The 25,725-nt window shown below is 40.7% G+C and overlaps 1 protein-coding gene and 1 long non-coding RNA gene across 4 annotated transcripts in view; one reads left to right on the forward strand and one right to left on the reverse strand.

Moving 5' to 3' along the window:
- LOC132538615 (uncharacterized) overlaps nucleotides 1-25,725 on the reverse strand; it is a 720,469-nt gene that overhangs the window by 227,489 nt on the left and 467,255 nt on the right. The gene's annotated exons all lie outside the window — the stretch shown is intronic.
- Nucleotides 1-25,725, forward strand: part of OTOGL (otogelin like) — a 188,069-nt gene that overhangs the window by 30,090 nt on the left and 132,254 nt on the right. For both annotated transcript variants that reach the window (XM_007525648.2, XM_007525649.2), the window contains exons 9-17: nucleotides 1,534-1,661; nucleotides 2,774-2,880; nucleotides 9,146-9,252; nucleotides 9,431-9,556; nucleotides 12,352-12,460; nucleotides 15,333-15,379; nucleotides 15,988-16,133; nucleotides 19,717-19,840; nucleotides 20,610-20,787. In XM_007525648.2, the coding sequence (XP_007525710.2) occupies nucleotides 1,534-1,661; nucleotides 2,774-2,880; nucleotides 9,146-9,252; nucleotides 9,431-9,556; nucleotides 12,352-12,460; nucleotides 15,333-15,379; nucleotides 15,988-16,133; nucleotides 19,717-19,840; nucleotides 20,610-20,787 (1,072 nt within the window). The remainder of the gene's footprint in view (nucleotides 1-1,533; nucleotides 1,662-2,773; nucleotides 2,881-9,145; nucleotides 9,253-9,430; nucleotides 9,557-12,351; nucleotides 12,461-15,332; nucleotides 15,380-15,987; nucleotides 16,134-19,716; nucleotides 19,841-20,609; nucleotides 20,788-25,725) is intronic.

Raw genomic sequence — 25,725 nt, forward strand, 5'->3', positions numbered from 1 at the left:
GGACTTTCTTTTTTAAATTTTTTATCAGTGGTTTAATAATGATTAACAAGATTGTAGGATAAGAGGGGTACAGTTCTATAGAGTTCCCACCATCAGAGTTTTGTGTCCCATCCCCTCTATTGGAAGCTTCCCTATTCTTTATCCCTCTGGGAGTATGGACCAAAAGATCTTTATGGGGAGCAGAAGGTGGAAGGTCTGGCTTCTATAATTGCTTCACTGCTGGACATGGGTGTTGGCAGGTCAATCCATACCCCAGCCTGTTTATCTTTCTCTAATGGGATAGGGTTCTGGAGAAGGACTTTCTGAAGTCACACTCAAAGATGCCTGAGTGCGATAAGAGGGAAGTAAAAAGAAAATTTGAGGGAAAGAGTGATTTTGAAAAAAGGAGCAGAAGGCAGTCCCCTGAGGTGAGAAAGAGGTTGTGTGAGAAGCTGTGGAAAGCTGGTGTATGTCTGGTGTGGACTGAGCAAGGAGAAGAGGGATGGGGTGGGTTGAAGAAGAGGGAGTTGGGGAATGCAGGGCCAGATCAAGAAAGTCTTCTAGACCTTGAATTTTGCACTCATGGAGCAGAGCATTCACACAGATGCCACTCCGTCCTCTCACTCTCCCCAAGGACCCTGATAGCACAATACATTCTCTTCCTATCCTGATGCCAGGAGACAGTGGTCAGATCTGTGTCCTTCCTCATAGCCAGGTAAATTTAAGTGGTGGTTGAAGCCACGGCTCTAGTCCAGAGGCTGGTTGCCATAGGTGGAACTTGGAGATGTCATCTTGTTTGTGTCTGTTAAACCCTGGAGATCTGAGATTCCATCTTTTTGTTTAAAGGTGAGGCAGGATTAATTTTCACACCAGGCCCTGCACTTGTCCTCAGGCCAGGTACCTAGACGATTTCAACTTGATGTGGAGCCAGAAGTCAAGATGGCTTGCCACTGACCCTCTGTCAGTGGCTTTCTGTGTGCTTAGCCTCGGAGTGTCGCTTCTGAATGAGGCTGGGTTAGTGTCAGGAGTCTGGATGATCTGTCCTGTGGATGTTTAGAAATGTTGTTGTGTGGAATTGTACCCCTCTTATCCTATGGTCTTGGTAGTATTTCAATTTTATAAATAAAAATAATTTTTAAAAAATGCTGTTTGTGGGGATCGGGCAGTAGCGCAGCGGGTTAAGCGCACGTGGCGCAAAGCACAAGGACCAGCTTAAGAATCCCGGTTCGAGTCCCCGACTCCCCACCTGCAAGGGAGTCGCTTCACAGGCGGTGAAGCAGGTCTGCAGGTGTCTATCTTTCTCTCCCCCTCTCTGTCTTCCCCTCCTCTCTCTATTTCTCTCTGTCGTATCCAACAACAACATCAATAGCAACCATAGTAGTAACCACAACAACGATAAAAACAAAAAACAACCAGGGTAACAAAAAAAGAAAAGAATAGTATTTGGTCATTGTGAAGCTATCGAGTGTAATTTTTTAGACCGAGATGCATATGTGAATGAACTGTTTGTGGAGATTGATACCATCACACGCATTTTGTGTTTGTGTGGAACAGAGGACTACACAGAAGATATTGCTACATTTGCAAATAGTTGGTTGGTGCAAACCCCAGAGGACAGCAGTTGCGCACGCACTCCCTCGGACTTTCCAAATCCGTGCTCCAGCGGAATGCCAGCATTTGAGGTAAGATTGGTGTGGAAAATGTGTGGATGTCACACAGAATTCATATGTGTGTTATTTTTGTGTCTAGGCCTAGTCAGTGCAATGATACTTAACTAAATATGATCCCCCCATTCAGGCCATGCATTTGCAACACAGGAACAAGAAAAGGTCTGTGTCCCTACCCCCACCCACCTATAGTTGCATCCAGAGTTTCTTCACTTTGATGCAATCCTTCAAACTTCAACTTCTGCTTTGCCTTTCCCTGTCTGTCCTTCTTTCTCAACCTCTGTTCACGAGTAGGATCATCTCATAGTCCTCTTTCTCTTTCTGACTTAGCTCACTTAACATAATTCCTTCTAGCTCCATCCAAGATGGGCCAGAGAAGGTGGGTTCATTATTCTTAATAGTTGAGTAGTAGGAATAATTCTAAGATTATTTCAGACCTCGTTTATGCAATAAGTTTCATCAAAACAGTATTTTTGGTGAAAAGGTGTCAGAAAAAAATGCCAGTTAGCATTGACAATCATATGTGACCTTCTCATCCTTGCTAAGAAATGAATCTTGCAAACAGATCAGTAGAGATGTAGGTGCAGGACTGGGTGGTGGCGCACCAGGTTAAGAGGACGTAGTGCAAGGATCCATCCAAGGACCCTAGTTTGAGCCCTCATCTTGCCACCTACACTGAGGACACTTAACAAGCAGAGAAGCAGGTCTGCACGTATCTCTTTCTCTCTCTTTATCTCTCCCTCCTCTCTCATGTTCTCTCTGCCCTATCCAATAAAAATGGAAAATAAATGGCCACTAGGAGCAGTGGTGCCACTGAGCCCCAGTGATAGCCCTAGAGGAAAAAAAAAAAAAAAAAAAAACGAACTAAAAAAGATGATCCCATTCAGGACATGTAACTGCAACATAGGAATAATTCTAAGATTTCTTCAGACCTAGTGCATGCAATGAGTTTCATCAAAGCAGTATTCTTTGGGAAAAAGGTGTCAGAAAAATGCCAGTTAACATTGCCAAGCATATGTGACCTTCTCGTCCCTACTAAGAAATGAGTCTTGCAAACAGGTGAGTAGAGATTGGGGGAGTGCATGTCCCTGAGTGTGTTCTGCTGACCGTCATCTTTCTCATCACAGGCAATTTTCTTCAAGTGTCAGATATTGCTGCAGTTCCCTTTCTTGAGCTGCCATGAATATATTGATCCATACTTATACATTGCCAGCTGTGTCAATGATCTTTGCAAGTAAGTGAAATAATTATTTCTAAAGAGATTTTCTTTTCTTAAAAAAAAAAAAAAAGAACAGCAAGACCCACTTTGATAGCTCTTTTATTTGGTAGTTAATGGAAATGTAAAAGATTAATTGAGCTAAACAACGTTTTTCTTTTCCACTGGGGTTATCTACCACTGGGGCTCAGTGTCTGCACAATGAATCCATTATCCCCCTTTAAAAAATTATTTATTTATTAATGAGAAAGAAAAGAAGAGAGAGAAAGAACCAGACATCACTCTGGCATATGTGCTTCCAGGGATCGAATTCGGAACCCCATGCTTGAGAGTCCAAAGTTTTACCGCTGCACCACCTCTCAGACCACTATCCCCCCCTTTTTTTTTTTATTAAAACAAGACAAAGAGAAATCAAGAGGGGAGAGGGAGAAAGAGAGGGAGAATGGAAGGCACCTGCAGACCTTCTTCACAACTTGTGAAGCTTCCCCCCTGTAGGTGGGGAGAAGGGCTTGAACCCAGGTCCTTATGCATGGTGATATGTGCACTTACTCAGCTGTGCCACTCTCTGGCCCCCTAGAGCAGAAATGTTATGTCAGCTGACTAGCTCTTAGCTGGTGTGCATGTTGTTTTTCTCACTTTCAACCTTGCCTTTGCACTGTCATTGACAGCTGGCTTTTTCCTCCAACATTAACGGTTGTTGGATAAGAAACTCAAACAACTTACTGGCTAGCAGGGACAGTCTACATTGTATAAATAGTCCAAACTGCATATCATATATCAATTCTGAAATATCTTTTTGTGCCACTGGTTACTTTTGAAAGTCTACAGATGTCTTAATAGTTTTTTACTTAAAAAAAAAGGTTTTTTAATTAGTGATTTAATAATGGTGGGCAAAACGGTAAGAAAACAGGGGTACAAGTCCACACAGTTCCTACCACCAGAGTTCCATTTTCCATCCCCTCCATGGAAGCTTCCCTATTCTTTCTTTCTTTTCTATCTTCCTTCCTTCCTTCTTCCTTTATTTATTTTTGTTGTTGTTGTTCTTTTTTAAAAATGTATTTATAAAATAAAAAAATGGTAACACCATAGGGTAAGAGGGGTACAATTACACACAGTTCTCACCACTAGAGTTCCATATCCCATCCTTGAAAGCTTTCTTTTTAAAAATTTTATTTATTTATTTTTATAAAAAGGAAATACTGATAAAACCATAGGATAAGAGTGGTAAAGATCCACACAATTCCCACCACCAGAACTCCACATCCCATCCCCTCACTTGATAGCTTTCCTATTTTTTTTAATTTTTATTTATAAAAAGGAAACTGACTAAACCATAGGATAAGAGGGGTACAACTCCACACAGTTCCCACCACCAGAACTCTGTATCCTATCCCCCCCCCCCCTTCCCGATAGCTTTCTTATTCTTAATCCTCTGGGAGTATGGACCCAATGTCATTGTGGGATGCAGAAGGTGGAAGGTATGGCTTCTGTAATTGCTTCCCCAAAGAACATGGGCATGACAGATCGATCATACTCCCAGCCTGTCTCTCTCTTTCCCTAGTGGGGAAAGGCTCTGGGGAAGAGGGGCTCCAGGGCACATTGATGGAGTCGTCTACCCAGGGAAGTCTGCTTGACATCAGGGTAGCATCAGCAACCTGGTGGCAGAAAAAAAGAGTTAATATATAAAGCCAAACAAATTGTTGACTAATCATGAACCTAAAGGCTGGAATAGTACAGATGAAGAGTTGGGAGGGGTCTCCATTTTGTAGATAGCTAGTGAGCATATTTTAGTTATATTCCAAAGGCCCTGTGGCTATACTAGTTTTTTTTCTCCTTTTTTCTTTTTGCCCCTGAGCCTGAAATCTGATATGCAGGTGGATCCAAATTATTGTCTAGGGAGATGATGTCATGGCTGGAAAAGGACCAGAAATCTGGATCAGGGAAGAAAGTAGCTCCCAAATATGGGAAAGGCATATAAATATTGTTAACTGTAACCTCCATCAATTTGATGTGATTTGGGGCCCATATTCAGCTTAGGAGCCTCTGTGACCTCTGCATCCCTATAGATCCCTATAGATCCGAGCTCACATTCTGTGGTCATATGTAGGAACATTCCAAGCTGCCCCAATTTCAGGACCCATCTCCCTCAGGTGTAGCATAGAGTATGTTGTCCATCCTCCCTTCCACAAAGGGGTCTGTTTTGTTGTTCCTGATAGAGATGACCAGTAACAATGGAGAGAAGGATTTATTCCAGGTCTAGGCCCATCATGTCTGTGGGAATCTCAGGACTCCCTGAATAGGACCCCAGCTGATGGGTTGGCCTGATAGCGACTCAAGAGTCATCCTTAAAGTATACCAGTCTCTTGCCCTTATTCAGCTTTTGCAGTCATTGCTTTGATAAGGCTAGCTTTGGAGTGAGTGAGGGAAGTATAATAGGAAATAGGTGAGGAGGGTATCTAAGTCTAAGTAGACACTATTTCATTAGGAACTTGATACTGACTGACTGCAGACTATTGTGTACTTTTGCTTTCAGGTATATATTTTGCCCTAATTTATGAATATGTGTGATCATATGCTTGATCTCAGGGGACCTGGTCTATAAATAGGTTTTGGCACTTTGTTAGGAATTGAACCACCTGGAATGGAATTAGAGAATCCTACTTAAGAAAAGGTCTCACCTGAGTAATGAGGCTGAAGGGTTGACATTCCATAGCTGACGTCTCAGGACACTGTCTGAAGTGAAGCATGCCGAGGTAGTACTCCTTTCTTTGATTAGGTTGGGATTAGCAGATGCAATATCATTTGGTATGAATTGAGGGAAGCATGTAGGAAAATGAGGTTCCAAGACGGGGGATATAGGCTCTATAGAGGAAGTAGGAGGTACCTGCTGTCTTAGAGTTTAAGAAGGTAATAGATAGTTATTGCTGTAATCACATTATTTGGCAATTTGGTTAACTTTGAAAAGTCCCTTTGTTAGGATTTGCTGTATCATACACAACATCACCATAATTTATGTCCTTTGACATTATTTGTATATAGCTGTGTCTTATAGAGTAATTCATCTGTTGTTGGACACCTGGGTTGTTTCCAGGTTTTGGCTATTACAGATTGTGCTGCTAAGAACATATGTGTACACAGATCTTTTTGGATGGGTGTGTTGGGTTCCTTAGGATATATCCCTAGGAGAGGAATTGCAGGATCATAGGGTAGGTCCATTTCTAGCCTTCTGAGAGTTTTCCAAATGAGGACCTAGTAGGGGTTGTATTGTTATGTGGAAAATTGAGCAATGTTATGCATGTGCAAACTATTGTATTTATTGTGAAATATAAAACATTGGTCCTCCAATAAAGAAATTTAAAAAATGAAAAAAATATATGAAGGAGAACAAGTTGTTTAATAAAATCAGGAATGTTTCTGTTTCTAAGCATGCTAAACCTAGCAATAAGAAAATACTTGGAATTTCACCACAGCAAAGTAAATTTATTTTAAAAACAACTGCTTCCTGATGCTCTTTTTTCTTTTTTTACCTACAAAATGGAAAAATAAGTCCATCTTTGCCCTCCAGTAAATTGGGATAACGATTTCTTGTTTGCTTTGTTATGAGTTTCCGTGTTACCCCATGTACAGTGTACCTGACATGGTTCTAGAAACATCACCAACATTAAGTGAGTGGTAGTTTTTATAAAATTTTTTTCAGGGAGTCGGGTGGTAGTGCAGCGGGTTAAGCACACGTGGCACAAAGCACAAGACCAGCATAAGAATCCCATTTTGAGCTTCTGGCTCCTCACCTGCAGGGGAGATGCCTCACAGGCAGTAAAGCAGATCTGCAAGTGTCTGTCTTTCTCTCCCCCTCTCTGTTGTCCCCACCTCTCTCCATTTCTCTCTGTCCTATCCAATGACAAAAATAACAACAACAATTATAGCCACAACAATGATAAAACAACAAGGACAGCAAAAGTGGAAAAAATGGTCTGCAGGGAGTCAGGAGGTGGCGCAGCAGGTTAAGCGCACATGGCACAAAGCACAAGGACCAGCATAAGGATCCTGGTTCGAGCCCCTGTCTCCCCACCTGCAGGGGAGTCTATTCACAGGCAGTGTAACAGGTCTGCAGGTATCTATCTTTCTCTCCTCCTCTCTGTCTTCCCCTCCTCTCTCCATTTCTCTTTGTCCTATCCAACAACGATGACATCAACAACAATAAAAACAAGGGCAACAAAAAGGAAATAAATATTAAAAAATTGTTTCAAAGAAATCCAGTATTCCATTATTTTATCTTCAAAACCTCCTTTAAACGTAGGAAGCATTGTATCTACTTGAAACCATAAATGATCTTTTTGAAGACTGTAGGAATTTAGTTTATGTCTTTTGGGATTTCAGAATTTTAGCTTACTCTGTTTTTCAGAGACACTTGTTCTTTGGAGGCTGGGATGTTTTTCTGAGCTTCTGAAGTTTATATACTCAGCCCTTGTTTCCCTCGAAAGCTCAGTTAATTGGACTAGATAAACTGCGTGACTACAGTTACAGCAGTGCAGGACAAGTGCCATCTGAGAAGGGTGACTTTCACAACAGATACACTGAAAAACTCAAAGGTTCACAAAGTACAACATTCTTGAGGTCCTTATCTTGTAAGAGGTTTAACTATTCACTTTTGATATTGAGTTGGGTTGAAAAACAAGCCCACGGCCTTAATATAAGCCTTGCTTATTTTGTAGGTGACTTGTTAACCTGCTTTGGAAATTGTTAGAGCTTTTGTATTTGTTGGGGCAGCTTCTAAGAAAGTAATTAGAGATTACTGACTCTTAGCAATGCTCTTAAGAGTAGCTCAATTTAAGTAATTTAAGTTTGAAAGAATTAGAAATCTTTTAAGGTTTAAATTAATGCTCTTCATTGAATCTTTAAAAAATGCTACTGATTATTGGTATTGGTTTTAAGCCATCATGTAGACAATTAAGAATATAGCATCTTGGCAACAATGTTTTCTTATTTGTTTCTTCTGTTATCACAGAATTTTTTTTTTTTTTGTAACAGGTTTTTAAAAAAATTATTAGTGATTTAATAATGATTGACAAGATTGTGGGATAAGAGGGGTATAATTCCATACAATTCCCACCACCAGAGTAACACATCCCTTCATTAGAAACCTCCATATTCTTTATCCCCCTAGGAGGATGAACTAAAATTCTATTTATTTATTTATTTTATATTACAGAATTACATGTCAACAAGGGTTTGAATCCACACCATTCCCACAACCAGAGTTCTGAATCTTCAGTCTCCCCATTGCAACCCACCACAGTTCCCATAAAGTTGTAGACATGCGCCAACCACCTTTTCTACAACTATCTGTCCACATTTATACATAGTTGTCTCTTCTTTTTCTAATTCAATTCTTTCTTCCCCTCTAAGCCACTTATAACATTGTAGCTACCTCCATATGTCCCTCTCCTTTTCCTTCTCTCTCTCTCTCTCTCTCTCTCTCTCTCTCTCTCTGGGTACTGATGGAGCTGGAGTGCAGAATCCTCTTATCTTCATCCTATCACTTCTTCCCCGCTGGGAGTATGGATCAATGAACCAAAATTCTCTATGGGGAGCAGAAGGTAGGACTAACTTCTATAACTGTTTCTCTGCTGGACATGGGTGTTGGCAGGTGGATCCACACCCCCAGCCTGTCTCTATTTTTCCATAGTGTGGCAGGGCTCTGGGGAGATGGGTTTCCAGGACACATTGGTGAGGTCGTCCACCCAGGGAAGTCAGGATGACATCATAGTAACACCTGCAACTTGATGGCTGAAAAGCATTAAGATATAACGCAGAAAAAAATGATTTAATAATCAGGAACCTAAAGATAAGAATATAGCAGATGAGATTTGGGGTCTTCATGTTGGGAGAAGCTAGGAAATCTAGTTTTAGGTATATTCTGAGGGGTCCTATTGTAACAGGTTTAACTAGATTCTAAGAAGTTTGAAGTTTTTTTGTAGAAGAGTGAAAAATAGGAGAGTAATTCTTAGGAATAAAAGTCTGTTTTGTATAGGTTATCACATTTTGAAAGAAAAGTAACCACATTTTAAAAATATTTGATAATGACAATTAATTTAGGTCTTTTTTTTTAAAGCTGAGATCTCCTGTTTATGTGCTTATTGTACTGCTATGCACAATGTCCACACAGTCCCATCAGTTAACATTGGAATATTCACCACACACTCCCGAGTCTTAGGGGACAAGAGCTCTAAGGTGTGACTTCTGCCCCTATTTCCTTTTGACTTTGCTCTGTCTTCCGCTCCAGAACTGATGATGATGAGACCTATTGCCGCGCAGCCACGGAGTATGCCCGAGCCTGTTCTCATGCTGGGCACCCCATTCGAGACTGGAGAGATGACTTCCCAGCATGTAGTATGTCTTGTTTGTTTCCCAGCCCTGTGCCATCTTGCTCAGTATATAGGCTTAATATGTACTCTGGATGCATTCTCCGCTCAGTAGCAGTGGGCACTTGCCTACTTGTGGAATCATTGTCTGTTTTCTGAAAGAGGGATGAATGAAGTTCCCCAACAACTCCTGTTTTCCATTTCAGCCGATAAATGCGACGATAGCTTTGTCCATCGGGACTGTATCAGCTGCTGTCCTCCTTCCTGCACATTTGAGAAACAGTGTCTTGGGAGCACTCTGCATTGCCTTGATGGATGTTACTGCCCAGATGGTAAGTGCTTCACCACAGAGACACTAGGTCTGCATAGTGGAAACCAGTACCCTGTCAGCTTACCATTTTTCTCCCACAACATTAGGACTAGTGTGATTTTTCTTTATTTAAAATTTATTTATTTATTCATTGATTATTGGATAAAGACAGAGGGAAACTGAGAGGAGAGGGGGAGCTAAGGAAGGGAGACACCTGCAACACTTCTTCAGTACTCATGAAGCTTTCCCCCTGCAGGTGGGGATTGGAGGCTTGAATCCCGGTCCTTGATCATTGGGTATGAGACTTAAAAATGAGTGGGAGGAATGGCGACTTTTTGTTTCTAAAAATCTTGTTACTTTGTAGATTTTCCAGGAAATTGATAGTCTGTATTCCCATGGCAGATATTTGCTATGTTGAGAATGTAAAGGTATTTAATGATTTCTATTTTTTCCCTTTTTTGTATTATCTTTATTTATTGGATAGACAGCCAGAAATCTAGAAGGAAGGGGGGAGATAGAGAATAAAGAGACGTGGGCGGTAGCGCAGCAGGTTAAGCGTACATGGCGCAAAGCGCAAGGACCAGCTTAAGGACCCTGGTTCAAAGCCCCAGTTCCTCACCTGCAGGGGAGTCGCTTCACAGGCAGTGAAGCAGGTCTGCAGGTGTCTATCTTTCTCTCCCCCTCTGTCTTCCCCAACTCTCTCCATTTCTCTCTGTCCTATCTAACAATGACGACGTCAATAACAACAATAACTACAACAACAATAAAAAACACGGGCAACAAAAGGGAAAATAAATAAATATTTAAAAAGAGAATAAATAGACACCTGCAGTCCTGCTTCACCACTTGTGAAACCTCCCCCCGCAGGTGGAGATTGGGGACTTGAACCTGGGTCCTTGTGCATTGTAATGTGTGCACTCAACCAGGTGCGCCACCACCTGGCCCCCTATTTTTTTTTTTTTAAGTAAAATCAAACTGGAAAAAAAAATAGAAGGATCATCACATTTTGGCAGTATAAGAATTCAGTCTTGGGGCTAGACAGTGGTGGAATGGTTGAGCACAAAAGCTGTCAGGTTCAAACTCTACTGGTCCTCCACTAGTAGGGGAAACATCACAGACTGTGAAGGAGGGCTGCAGGCCTCTCTCTCTCTCTCTCTCTCTCTCTCTCTCTCTCTCTCTCACACACACACACACACACACAATGAGATGTAAATTAAAAGAATTTTATTATCTTTGTTTATTTTTTGGATAGTATCAACCAGAAATTAAAAGGGAAGGGGAGATAGAGAGGGAGAGAGAAAGAGAGACACCAGCAGCCCCCTGCTTCACCACTCATGAAGCTTTCCCCCCTGAAGGTGAGGTGTGGGGGCTTGAACCTGAGTCCTTGTGCTCAACGAGGTGTGCCACAATCTGTCCCCCAGGTGTCTCTCTTTCCCTCTCCCTCTTTGCCTAAAGCCCTTCCCTCTCAATTTTTCTCTGTCTTATCAAATAAAAGAGAAAAAAATACCAAAAAGGATGCCAGGAGTGTTAGGCTCATGCTGGCACTGAGTCCCAACAAGAACTCTGGTTTCAATTAAAAAAATAATAATACATTGAAAGCAATTAGCCCTAATGTAATTTCAACCTATGAATTAGAAGTGACGTAACAGATAAGAGAGGGGGATTATTCTACTATACTGATATTTATTCATTTATTTTTAATAATGTTTTTAATCTTAAATTTTTATTTATTGGCTACAGACAGCCAGAAATTGAGAGGAAAGGGGGAGATAGAGAGGGAGAGAGACAGAGGTAAGGCACCTGCAGCCCTGCTTCACTACTCGCAAAACTTTCCTTCTGCAGGTCAGGACAAGGGGCTCAAACCCAGCCCCATGTGCATTGTAACATGTATGCTCAACCAGGTATGCCACCAGCTGTCCCCATGATAGGTAAATATAAGGAGCACTAAGGATACACTTGACCCTTTTTACCTTTACAAATTATGAAGAGATGTGATGCCTTCTCCACCATCCTGGACTTGATCTGCACGAGGACAGTGCAGAGCCACGTTTGTTGACTTCAGTGCACTGTCAGTGCCATCTAAAGCATGAGCTGGGGGCCAGGGCCACACCTGACATGTCCGTTTCTAGTCCATGATGAGATAAAGAATTTGCACCAGGATCTAAATTCAGGCTTCACAGTTTAAGTCAAGGCTTCCTTTGTGTGAAATGTCTTTCTGTGGGCAGAGATCTACTAAATGGAGTACAGTTGGCCTACATTCTGCCTTAGCTGCCTTTACTCAGGAGAGAGAAATACAAACGTAGTGCCGTTGTACTAGGTGGTGTGTGTGTGTGTGTGTGTGTGTGTGTGTGTTTATGTATTGTGCTTTTCTTCTTGTTAGTTTTCATTTATAGTGGTGCTTTAACAGCAGTTTCCAGCACTGCAAGAGTGTTACAGAGACATCGCGCCACACTTCGGCATAGTGTGTGTCACCATGTCCTCCACTAAGATTCTAAACTCCCCACCCCAACCCCAACCACCATAATCATCACAAAGCCCAAGAGAGACTTCAGCTGCCATTTTTAATAAGTTTTGATGACATGATATGGCATAAAATAGTTGAAAAAAAAAAAACAAGACAGAGCTTGGCATTAATAACAAACCCTAAAGTAAAGGAATTTAAATTTCTAGTTCTTAGTACAAGCAAGAGTTCAATAGAAGTTTAATCACTATAGTAAATGAATGCAACCTCCTCTCCCTCCACTTTCTCCTCCTTCTGCTTCTCGTTCTCCTCCTTCATTTTTTAAAATGAATTTGAATTATATTTTTCTTCAATAGGCCTCATCATGGAAAATGGGACTTGCATCTCCTTGGAAAATTGTCCATGTAATTTTCATGGATTAGCCTATGCAGTTGGCTCAAAAATTGAACAAGAGTGTACTGAATGGTATGTGATAAATGTACAGGAAATTATTTTTGCATGCTTGGATAGTTGACAGCTTGACCATGGCATATGCTCAATTGTCACTTGCGGTGGCGGGACACAGAAAAAGGAGGTTTGGAGCAGAAAGGGAACTCAATCCTTTATTTGTGCTGTCACCTCAGAGTTGGGTGAGAGAACAGCAGTTTGGGCCATGTGGAGGTAGCAAAAATGGCCGCCTAGCACAGCAACCTTCCCTGCGTCTAATCATCAAAGTGAAAGGTGGGCAAGAGAGTGAGCTGCGAAGAAGAAGGGCTTTTATGGGAATAGTTCTAGTGAGAATGAGAATGGGGAGGAGTAACCACAGCACTCCAGGGTAGGATAATCACTCCCGCAGGAATGGGAAGGGGGAGGAGTAACCAAAGCACTCCAACTATCACAGGGAATTGACAATGCCCTGAGGCCACAACATGGCAGAACAGGCTCTCTGAGAATGTCCCAACTCTCGTGGGAACCAGCAATAGCCTGAGGGGGCAACATGGCAGATGTGACTGCATCTGCACTATTTCCCAGCACTCAATGGAGTGTGATTATTACTCGTTCGCTTCCAAAATTTCTAAGAAATAGTTTGCATTTAATTTAAAACTGTTACTGGTCATTGGGGGGATACACATATAAAATAATATAGTTCTTCTCACGTTCCTTGATAACCCCAGAAAATAGTATACCTATGCAATAAGCTCATGACATTCCCTTATATTTCTTTTTGTTTGTTTGTTTGTTTGTTTGTATTATTGCCATAAGAGTTATTGCCATAAGGGGCTTGGTGCCTGCACTATAAGGTCCCAGAGGCCATTTTTTCTGTCTTTTTTTTCCTCTCTTGTTTTATTTCACAGGACAGAGAGAAATTGAGAGGGGAGGAGTAGGTAGAGAGAGAGAGAAAAAAGGAGAGATACCTTCCGACCTTCTTCACCACTCATAAAGCCACCCCCTCCTGTATGTGGAGAGCAGGGGCTTGAACCTGAGTCTTTGTGCAGTGTAGTGTGTGTGCTCAACCAGGTGCACCACTGCTCCCCCCCACACCCTACTGTTGTCAGTCACTGATTCACATAGGTTTTTATCCTTAGAAATAGATGGTGCCTCTGATCTTCTAAACTGAATATTTTTAAAACTGTGTCTCTCCATGTTTTCATCTGTGCCTGTATGAGAAACATTCATGTTGTAGAGCCAGATGTTGTAGTGCGTGGGCCGCAGAGAAGAGAGAGAGAGGGTCCGGAGCAAAGAGGAAACACAAATCTTTATTCACGCTGGCACCTCAGAGTTGGGTGTTAGAGAAGCAGGTTGGGCCACGTGGAGGTAGAGAAAATGGCCGCCTCACGCAGTAACCTTTCCTGCGTCTGAACACCAGAGTGGAGCATCGGCAAGAGAGCGAGGTGCAGAAAACGAAGGGTTTTTATAGGAGTAGCTTTCGTGAGAATGGGAAGGGGGAGGAGTAACCATAGCACTCCAGGACAGGATGATAACTCTCGTGAGAATGGGAGCGGGGGAGGAGTAACCAGAACACTCCAGATATGGCGGGGATATAGACAATGTCCTGAGGGCACAACATGGCTGAACAGGCACTCCGAGAATGTCCCAACTCTCGCGGGAACTAGCAGTAGCCTGAGGGGACAACATGGCAGATGTGACTGCATTGGCACAATTTCCCAGCACATTCACAATTTCTTATTAAACTAAGACAATTATAAAAACCTACGAGGAGAGTTCTAAAAAGACACAGAGGCTTGCATGAAATTCAAATGATGACTCGCCACATTATTAGAGACTGGCTGGGAGTTCTTCCTTTTGAGAGTATAAAGCAGAATGAATCTTACAGAAGAGACCTTGCTCCTCACTCTTTATTCTCTACAAATTAATCGGTAGATGAATTAATTTACTAATTTAACTTTCTTAATTTGTAGATGAGTTAACTTACTAATCTTGACTACATATTTCTCTAGCTATATAGGCAGTATTTTTTTGTTATTTTTATTTATTATTTTTTTATTTATAAAAAGGAAACACTGACAAAGCCATAGGATAAGAGGGGTACAACTCCACACAATTCCCACCACCAGAACTTCATACCCCATCCCCTCCCCTGATAGCTTTCTAATTCTTTATCCCTCTGGGAGTATGGACCCAAGGTCATTGTGGGATGCAGAAGGTGGAAGGTCTGGCTTCTGTAATTGCTTCCCCACTGAACATGGACATTGACGGGTCGATCCATACTCCCAGCCAGGCAGTATTTTTTTCAATTTAAGCAATGAGAGAGGCATATAAAACAAGTTCTCTGCTTGATTAACATTTTTGTTTGGAGGCCAGGCCAGTTAAGTGCACATAGTACTAAGTGTAAGAACACACTCAAGGACCTGGGTTCAAGCCCTGGCTCCCCATCTGCAGGGAAGAAGCTTCACAAGCAGTGAATCAGGTCTGCAGGTATCTCTCTGTCTCTCTCCCTCTCTATCTCCCCCTCCCCTCTCAACTTCTCTCTGTCCTGTCAAAAAAAAAAAAAAAAGAAAGAAAAAGTGGCTGCCAGGAGCAGTGGATTTGTGAAGATAACCCTGGAGGCAAAATAAAAACGAAAAAGCCATTTTTGTTCTTAATTATATATATATATATATATATATATATATATATATATTTCCTCTATGTCATCTTTAGTGATTTTTGAGTATGATGTATAACACTTAGGGGTTTAAATACCCACATTTTCTAGCTAATTGAACACTAGCATGTGTATTTACAATCAGATTATTCTATGGCTATGAATTGATGAGTGTTGGTATATTAATCATTGTATTCATGCAAGCAACAGGAGCCTAGACAGGTGGATTAATATTTTTATAATTTCATTTAGTGTTTGTGTTGGTGGAGTTTGGAACTGCACTGAACACGATTGCCCAGGTAACTTTTTAAAAATATTTATTTACTTTTTTATTTATTGGATAGAGATGGGTAGAAATCGAGATGGAACAGCGTGATAGAGAGGGAAGGAGACAGAGAGACACCTGCAGTCCTGCTTCACCACTTGTGAAATTTTACCCCTACAGGTGGGGACCAGGGGATCGAACCTGGGTCCTTGTGCACTGTAACATGTTCACTCAACCAGGTGCGCCACCACTCCGGCCCTTTAAAATACCTTTAAAGAAAATATTTCAGTTTTCTTTAAGTTGCGGAGGATAAAATGAAGGCATAAATACAAGAAAGTAGTGACCTGCATATCTGGGTATTTAGAGCATATGGAAATAGGGAGGCTGATGATTCTTAGATGATTTTAAATAGTACTTATATAGTTTTGAGAAAGGAAAGTTGACAAAAAGCATGAAATAGACATTCTAAAGTTTAAAATATTCAGATGTGCTATATAATGTAATTGAATAAATGTGTCAGGCCAACATTTTAAATGCATGATTAGGTACCTCAAGGTTCCCTCTTGCTTTTAGGAATTCACATGATTTCTTCTTACTCTTCCTCCTTCTGTGTGTCTCTTCTTGCCCTTCTTGTATCGGTAGTTCAATGCTCTGTCGTTGGTGATTCTCATTTCACGACGTTTGACGGCCGACATTATTCTTTCATTGGAATGTGCCAGTACATCCTTGTGAAAGGAACTGGAAAAGACAGATTCACAGTTACTTTGCAGAAAGCTCCCTGTGAGCAGGTAAGCCAGAACAATACTCATTTGGCCTTTTGCTCAAACTTCCTACCTATCTAAATTAGGAGAGGTTAACATGGAGAGGCACAGTCACTCACTTCAGAACTAGGACATCATCAGAGAACTCCTACCTTCTGCACCTCAGAAATAACTTTGACCCATGCTTCTAGTGGGAGAGAAGTGATGGGAGGACAAAGATAAGAGGGCTCTGAACTCCCAGCTGCATCAGAACCTGGAGAGAGGAGAGAAGAAAAAAGGGGAGGACATTTGGATATAGTAATAGGGTTATGTGTAGCTTGGAAAGGAAGAGAAGATGCGAATTTTTTTTAAAGGCACACATATATATACATACATATATATGTATGCACAGTATAAACAGATAATTATAGAAATAATAGTTAATCCACATCTGCAATATTAGGAGAACTGCTGTAGCTTACAAACGCGGGGATGGGGACACAGAACTCTGACACTGTGAACGTTGTGGAATTATACCCTTGTTGATATCTAATTTTGTAAATCAATATTAAATCACTAATAAAATTTAAAAAAAAACTAGGGTCAGAAACAGAAGGATGAATATGGGATGATCTCACTCTCAGGCAGAAGTTGGAAAAAAAAAAAAAGATCAGAAGAACAAACACAAGACACAAGTAGAACCTGAACTGGAATTGGCGTATTGCACCAAAGTAAAAGAGTGAGAGTTTGGGGTGGGTGGGTTGGGGGGAGAGAATACAGGTCCAAGAAGGATGACATAGAACCTAGTGGGGGTTGTATTGTTATGTGGAAGACTGGGAAATGTTATGCATGTACAAACTATTGTATTTACTGTCGAATGTAAAACGTTATGCTGGTCCTTGCGCTTTGCGCCACATGTACTGAGTCCACTGAGCTACCGCCCAACTCCCTGCTTCCCTATTCTTTATCCCTTTGGGAGTATGGACCCAGGGTCATTATGGGATGCAGAAGGTGGAAGGTCTGGCTTCTGTAATTGCTTCCTAGCTGAACATGGGCGTTGGCAGTTCGATCCATATTCCCAGCCTTTCTTTCCCTAGTGGGGCAGAGCATTTCAATAGTTTATAAATCTATTTATTATTATTGGATAGAGAGAGAAATTGAGGGGGGAGGGGGAGGTAGAGAGGGAGAGACATTTGCATCCCTGCTTTACCACTTATGAAGCTTTCCCCCTGCAGGTGGAGACCAGGGGCTTGAACCCAGATACTTGTGCACTGCAGTGAGCACACTTAATCAGGTGTGCCACCACCTGGCCCCATTTCTATTTGTTAAAAATATATTTATTCATTTTTATTGTCACCAGGTTTATCACTGAGTCCTCGTGTCTGATAAGTGATGAATTCGCTGCTCCCAGTGTCATTTTATCACTCTTTCTTTTTCCTCCCTCCCTCCCTTCCTTCCTTTCTCTCTCTCTTCCTTCTTTCTTCCTTCTTTCCTTCCTTCCTTCCTTTCTTTACTTTGATAAAGAGAGAGAGTGACAGGTAAAGGGGAGAGAGAGAGGGAGAAGAAGAGGGAGAGGGAGGGAGAGAGAGACTGACTTGTAGCACACTGTTTCACAATTTGTAAAGCTTTCTGCAGGTGTGGGCCAGGGGCTTGAACACAGGCCTTTGTGCTGGGTTAATGTGTGCACTCTATCTAGTGTAACACTGTCCAGTCCTTTTGTTTCCATTTTTACAGTGCTATCTGCCAGTATACGTTTTTTTTTTCTATTTCAATTCTAATGTCAGTTTACTGAGACAGTGTTGACTTACACAATTTTTATTGCCACAGGGTATATTTCCACAATCTCTAAGACAGGTATATTTCTTAAATGTCTGGTTACTTTTAAAGAGTTTTTTTTAAGAGATTACCTTTATATAATTGAACTGGTTTCTCATCATCCTCGTAGATGTCATAAATTTGAGAGCATCCTGAACATTTGTTTTTTTAATTTTAACATTTTGGTTTTTTGTTCTTCACATGACACATCAATTATTTGTAAACAGATACCGAGAATTTTTATCTTTCTAAGTTAGTCAGTATATTGCACACATACTTAATTGTCTAGCTTATTCCAGTACAACTTTATTTCCAATAACATTTCTGAACTATGACATTTGATATTTTTCAATTGTATTTTTCTTATTGCAATACACTGGAATTTGAAACCTTCTGCTGAAAATCCCAATTCCCTTTGTGGTTTTTTTTTTGTATTCTTGAATTTTTTTAAATCTAATCTGTCAGCTAAATTAATCTGAACAGGCATTTTTTGTAATATGCAAAATATTTATTGACATTTATTAAAACTTTTTAATTTAAGTACCATGTGAAATATATGCACACACTACTTTTAAGACAGTATGTAAATATATATTTTTATAAAATACAGGGTTATAGAGGATGGATTTCATACCTACTTTATGTCGCTTATGCTCAAGCCTTTTTACATACCAGAAATAAAGTCTTACTTATGTACATTATTTTTCCTTTCTCTCCCTAAACTTCCTGTAGTTATTACACCTTTACCTCTTCTCTGTGTGTATAGAGCTTTCTCATTTTTTTCAACAGTCAAATGGGTTTTTATTGGATGTTCTCTGGGCACCCTAAATCACCAGACCCATCCCCTCCCCTACATGGCACAGCTAGCACATCTGGAAAGTCCGAGGGTTCTGCTGACCTCATAGAGCTAACATCAACTTATGCTTCTTCTTTTTCTTATTTATAAAAAGGAAACACTGGGGAGTTGGGTGGTAGCACAGCGGATTAAGCATAGGTGGCACAAAGGACCAGCATAAGGATCCTGGTTCGAGCCCCCGGCTCCCCACCTGCAGGGGAGTCACTTCACAGGCAGTGAAGCAGATCTTCAGGTGTCTATCTTTCTTGCCCCCTCTCTGTCCCCTCCTCTCCTCTCTCCATTTCTCTCTGTCTATCCAACAACAATGACATCAATAACAAAAATAAAACAACAAGGGCAACACAAAGGAATAAATAAATATTTTTTTAAAAAGGAAACACTGACAAAACCATAGGATAAGAGGGGTACAACTCCATACAGTTCCCACCACCAGAACTCTGTATCCCATCCCCTCCCCTGATAGCCTTCCTATTCTTTATCCCTTTGGGAGTATGGACCTGGGTCATTATGGGGAGCAGGAGGTCTGGCTTCTGTAATTGCTTCCTTGATGAACATGAGTGTTGACAGGTTGATCCATACTCCCAGCCTGTCTCTCTCTTTCTCTAGTTGGGCAGGGTTTTGGGGAAACGGGGATCTAGGGCACATTGGTAGGGTCATCTATTCAGGGAAGTCTGGTTGGCATTATGCTGGCATCTGGAACCTGGTGGCTGAAAAGAGTTAACATACAAAACCAAATAAATTATTGACCAATCATGAACCTAAAGGCTGGAATAGTGCAGATGAAGAGTTGGGAGGGTCTCCAATTTGTGGATAGCGAGTAGATATATTTTAGTTATATTCCAAAAGGCCTATGGCTATACTAAAACTGAATTGAAGAAAGACACTGAGGGAAGGGGAAGCAGAAAACAGAATTAGCTGTCACTTTCTCCTTTTTTAAAATGGATTGCTTGATTTTCACAGAACCTTAGCTTGGTCTGCCTTCAGTCTATCACACTCATCATGGAAGATGATTTTAACAAGCAAGTGACCCTCAGTTGGGGAGGACAGGTCTTCACGAGTCCTAACCAAGGCTTCAACCTGAACGGTAAGAAAGAACATTAAAGGTGCACTTTGAACTGGGTGGTGATGTGCTGGGTTAAGTGTACACAGTAGAAAGTGCATAGATACTGTGAGGTTCTAATGAGAGCAGTGTACCTAGCCCTGGAAAGGAGTTTACAGATACAGTCAGGGAAGTTTCCAATTTTTTAAAATTATCTTATTTATCAGATAGAGGTGGCCAGAAATTGAAAAGGAAGGAGAAGATAGAGATGGAGACAGATAGACACTTGCAGCCTGCTTCACATGCAAAGCTTTCCACCTACAGGTGGGAGCTGGGGTTGAACCTGGGTTCTTGTGCACTATAACATGTGCGCTCAACCAGGTGTGCCACTGCCCAGCTCCCATGTCCTTTTAAAATAGGAGTCTTGAGGGAGTCGGGCGGTAGCACAGCATGTTAAGCGTGAGTGGTGCAAAGTGCAAGGACCAGCATAAGGATTCTGGTTTGAGCCCCCAGCTCCCCACCTGCAGGGGAGTTGCTTCACAGGCAGCAAAGCAGGTCTGCAGGTGTCTTTCTCTCCCTCCTCTGTCTTCCCCTCCTCTCTCCATTTCTTTCTGTCCTATCCAACAATGACGACATCAATAATAACAACAACAATAATAACTTCAACAATAAAACAACAAGGGCAACAAAAGGAAATAAATAAATAAAAAGACCTGGCTTTGAATTTAAAAAATTAGTCTTGATATTGTTCTAGAATTTTCAGAATATTGTCTGTAAACCATAAGTCTAATTTATATGTATTCTCTTTCTGCAGGACTGGTAGAAATTCAAACACTGTCATCCTTATTCATTCTTCTAAAGACGACTTTTGGTTTGAAGATTCTGTTTGCAATAGATGGGGAAAGAATTTATATCCAGCTCACCAGTGCCTGGAAAAGAAGAACCCTAGGTCTGTGTGGCACTTTTAACGGGAACATAAGGGATGATTTTCTGTGAGTATGATCCTGTAGGTAATAAGACTATATGCCTAGAAATTGTGAGGAGATAGAGTATTTGCTTAGAAATGTTTACTTTAGAAATTTCCCAGTCAACACAGTTCCAAGAGCTTCACATGGACCATCAGGTTGAAAATGTGTAGTGCTTTCTTGATTAATGACTATATAATACGGAAGGGAATTAGCTGAGATGACAAAGAAGGAAATGAGTGGCTCAGAGTTGTTTATCTTGGCTCTTGTATCTTGTGTGGTTTACCTTTGAGTTTAGACATTGTGACTCATTCTGTGGTGTTGCTACTGTCCATTAGACTCTCCCCTGCACTACTAAGTTAACACTGTTTTGTTCTTGAAAACTTGCTGCGTTTAAAGAAAAAATGATTTTGTGTTACTCTGTCTCTGGTAGTAATTATGATTTTAAAAAATTATATTTATTTTCTCTTTTGTAGCCCTTGTTGTTTTTATTGTTAATTTTGTCAATTTCCACAACTGTGAACCCTTTAAGTACCTTACTTAAACACAAGTCAATCCAGTTAATAGTGACCAGTAATTTGAAAAGTACTATGAAAGGGACCTGATAACATACTATATAGAAGGGTTAAACCAACAAGAAGAATATTGGAGAAATGAACCAGGACAAGAGTCCAGCTAAAAGCCCCACAAAGGGTGAACCACAAAATAGTGAGGTCAACATCCAAACGCTTGTTAAGGAGACAGTCACAGGAGTTAGTAAAGAGTTTGAAAGAATTGTCATCAGAAATGCAGAAACAACAAGTGAGACTCTGGAAGAAAACACTAATTATCTCAAGGTTATTAGAGAGCTGAAAGCTGAAATAGCTGAGCTAAGAACACAACTAGCTGAACAAGCTAAAACAGTATCAGAACAGGGGAACAAAATAGATGAACTCCAGAAAACAGTAGAAGGGAGAGAGAATGGAATAAATGTGGCTGACGACAGAATTAGCAAGATCGAGGATGAATTAGAGACAACTAAAAAAGAAGTAAGAGATCTCAAAAAGAGATTAAGAGATACTGAAAACAACAACAGAGACCTATGGGATGAATTAAAAAGAAATCATATGCACATTATTGGCTTACTAGAGTAAGAAAGAGAGGGAAGGGAAAAAAACATTCTTCAGGACAAATAGCTGAGAATTTCTCTAGTCTAGACAACATCAAAGACATAAAGCTTCAAGAAGGCCATAGAGTCCCAAACAGAATGAAACCAGAGTTAAAGATACCAAGACACATCATATTTAGAATAGAAAGGAATAGGGATAAAGAAAGATTCCAGAAGGCTGAAAGAGAAAAACAAAGAGTTACCTACAGAAGAAAACACATAAGATTAGCAGCAGATTTCTCCACACAAACACTATGAGCCAGAAGAGAATGGCAAGACATCTGTCGAGTGCTCAATGAGAAAGGCTTTCAACCAAAACTATTGTATTCTGCCAGACTGTCATTCAGACTAGATGGAGACTTAAAAATTTTCTGAGACAAACAACAGTTGAAAGAATCAACTAGATACCTACAAACTTCCAAAATTAAATAAAGAGGATAATACGAACAGGCCAATCACAGCTAATGAAATTGAAATAGTTATCAAAACCTTCCCAAGAATAAAAGTCCTGGACCAGATGGTTTTACAAATGAATTCTATAAAACCTTCAAAGAAGAACTAATTACTTTTAAAAGTCTTCCAGAAGATTGAAGACACAGGAATACTTCCTTCCAGCTTCTATGAAGCCAACATCACTCTGATACCAAAAGCATACAGGGACACAATCAAACAAGGAAACAACATACCAATATCTCTGATGAACATAGATGCTAAATATTGAACAAAATTGTAGCTAATGGGATACAGCAGTATATTACCAAGTGGGGTTTTTCTCAGGGGTGCAAGGTTGGTTTAATATACATAAATCAATCAACGTGATCCACTACATAAATAAAAGCAAGACCAAAAAACCACAGTCATATCAATAGATGCAGAGAAAGCTTTTGACAAAATATAACATCCCTTTATTATCAAAACACTACAAAAAATGGGAATAGATGAAAAATTCCTGAAGATAGTGGAGTCTATATATAGCAAATCTACAGCCAACATCATACTCAATGGTGAAAAACTGAAAGTATTTCCCCTCAGATCAGGTACAAGGCAGGGCTGCCCACTATCACCATTATTATTCAACATAGTATTGGAAGTTCTTGCCATAGCAATCAGGCAGGAGCAAGGAATTAAAGGGATACAGATTTAGAAGAGAAGTCAAACTCTCCCTATTTGCATATGACATGCTAGTATACATAGAAAAACATATAGAATCCAGTAAGAAGCTTTTGGAAATCATCAGGGAATACAGTAAGGTGTCAGGCTACAAAATTAACATTCAAAAGTCAGTGGCATTCCTCTATGCAAACACTTAAGTTAGAAGAAGTTGAAATCTAGAAATCAGTTCCTTTTACTATAGCAACAAAAACCATCAAATGTCTAGGAATAAATCTAACCAAAGAAGTGAAAGATTTGTATACTGAAGATTATGAGTCACTACTCAAGGAAATTGAAAAAAACACAAATAAGTGGAAAGACATTCCATGTTCATGGGTTGGAAGAATTAACATAATCAAAATCAATATACTACCCAGAACCATTACAAATTTACTGCTATCTCCATCAAGATCCCAACCACATTTTAGGAGAATAGAACAAATGCTGTAAATGTTTATCTGGAACAAGAAAAGACCTATAATTTCCAAAACAATCTTGTAAAAAAGGAACAGAACTGGAGGCATCACACTCCCAGATCTCAAATTGTATTATAGGGCATTGTCATCAAAACTGCTTGGTACTTGAACATGAATAGACACACTAACCAGTGGAATAGAACTGAAAGCCTGCAAGGAAGCCCCCACACTTGTGGGCATCTAATCTTTGACAAAGGTGCCCAGACTATTAAATGGGGAAAGCAGAGTCTTTTCAACAAATGGTGTTGAAAAAAAATGGATTGCAACATGCAGAAGAATGAAACTGAATCACTCATTTCAGGACCCGTCTTCCTTGAGTGGCAGAGTATGTTGACCCAGCCTTCCTTTGGAGAGTGGAGCGTTTTTTTTTTTTTTTTTTGTTTTACAATTTTGTTTCACATTGAGGGCAGTGTCCTGTAGAGGCCCACGAGAGGATCCATGATGCTGTTCCTGATAGAGATGACCAGTGATGGTGGAGAGAGGGATCTGTTAGAGGTCTCAGCCCATCATGTCTATGTGGGAATCCTAGGATTCCCTGAAGGGCCCTGGATGATGGAGTGGCCTGGTAGTGACCAAAAGGGCCATCATTAAAGTATGCCAGTCTGTTATCGTTATTCAACTTCTGTAGTCCTTACTTTATCTGACAAGGTTAGCCTTAGAGTGACTGAGGGAAATAAGATAGGAAGTAGGGGAGGAGAGTATCTAGGTCTAAGTACAAACTATTTGAGGAAGTACATTATGGTGTCTTTTTTTTGGGTGGGGGTCGCTTTCTACCTGCTGGCTGCACTTATTGAGTCCCTGCAAACTGTTGTACACTTTTACTTTAAGGTATCTATTTTCTCCAAACTTATGGATACATGGGCACATGCTCTATCTCATGGGCCCTGGTCTATATCTAGCTTTCATGGCTTTGTTAATTGAAAGTATAGGCAAATATTCAGATAAATGTTTTGAAAATTCAAGTGTTGAGCTGTGTGACCTTGACTGAATGTGCAGCAGGAATTCAGTGTAGGTCAGTGTAGTGGGTTGGGAAGCCTTGGTTGTTTCATGTTCATGTTTCATGTTCTCAAATACTTAAAACCATGACTGCATGTACTCTTCTTACTGATTGGGGCTCTTTCCCTTTTGTAAAACATATTTTTTTAAAGACTTTCTTTTTAAAAAAAATATTTTTATATTTATTTATTCCCTTTTGCTGCCCTTGTTGTTTTATTGTTGTAGTTATTATTATTGTTATTGATGTTGTTGTTATTGTATAGGACAGAGAGAAATGGAGAGAGGAGGGGAAGACAGAGAGGGGGAGAGAAAGATAGACACCTGCAGACCTGTTTCACCACCTGTGAAGCGACTCCCCCACAGGTAGGGACCCGGGGGCTCGAACTGGGATCCCTACACTGGTCCTTGCACTTTGTGCCACCTGCGCTTAACCCGCTGTGCTACCACCCGACTCTCGTAAAATATATTTTATTTATTTATTGGATGGAGACAGAAATCGAGAGGGATTAGGGCTATACATATGGTGAGAGGGAGAGAGAGAGAGAGAGAGAGAGAGAGAGCTGTGGTATTGCTTCATCACTCATGATGCTTTCCTCCTGCAAACTGGGGCTGGGAGACTTGAACCCACAACTTTGAGCCCTATAGCATGTGCACCCAATCAGGTACACTCACCCAGCCCCTCTCATTGTAATCTTTCTTCTCAGTGCTTGAGCATTATATGATTTTAAAGAGTGAGTTTGTGTTAAGTGAGATAAGCTAGAAGATGGCCTCACTCATAGGTGGGCCTGTAGACAAAAAGGAAAGGTAACACAAAGAACAGGCTGAAACTTAGACTCACTGTGGTCTCAGGCAGCAGAGCTAAGGATGCTAAAGGAGGCAGGGGTGAGGGGGAGAATTAGGGGAGGGTGACAGGGCATTGGTGACCCAGTGCATGATAGGGGCAGAGAAAGGCAGGGGTGGTACAATTTCTTATCACACAGTGAGATAAGAAATTATACTCAGGTGACAATTATTATCTTATAAATCATTATTTCTCCAAATACCATGATTTGAAATAGACTGCACATTCCATATGCAACAGCTAATTCAGATTTAGAATGATCTATGAAAATCTGTTTGTCTGACTGGTTTCTTCTTAAAAGGTTCTGAGAGAAGGCTAGAAATAGATCTACCCTGGGGGTTGGGCAGTAGTGC

This window comes from Erinaceus europaeus, chromosome 5, assembly GCF_950295315.1.
Source record: "Erinaceus europaeus chromosome 5, mEriEur2.1, whole genome shotgun sequence".
Taxonomy (NCBI): domain Eukaryota; kingdom Metazoa; phylum Chordata; class Mammalia; order Eulipotyphla; family Erinaceidae; genus Erinaceus; species Erinaceus europaeus.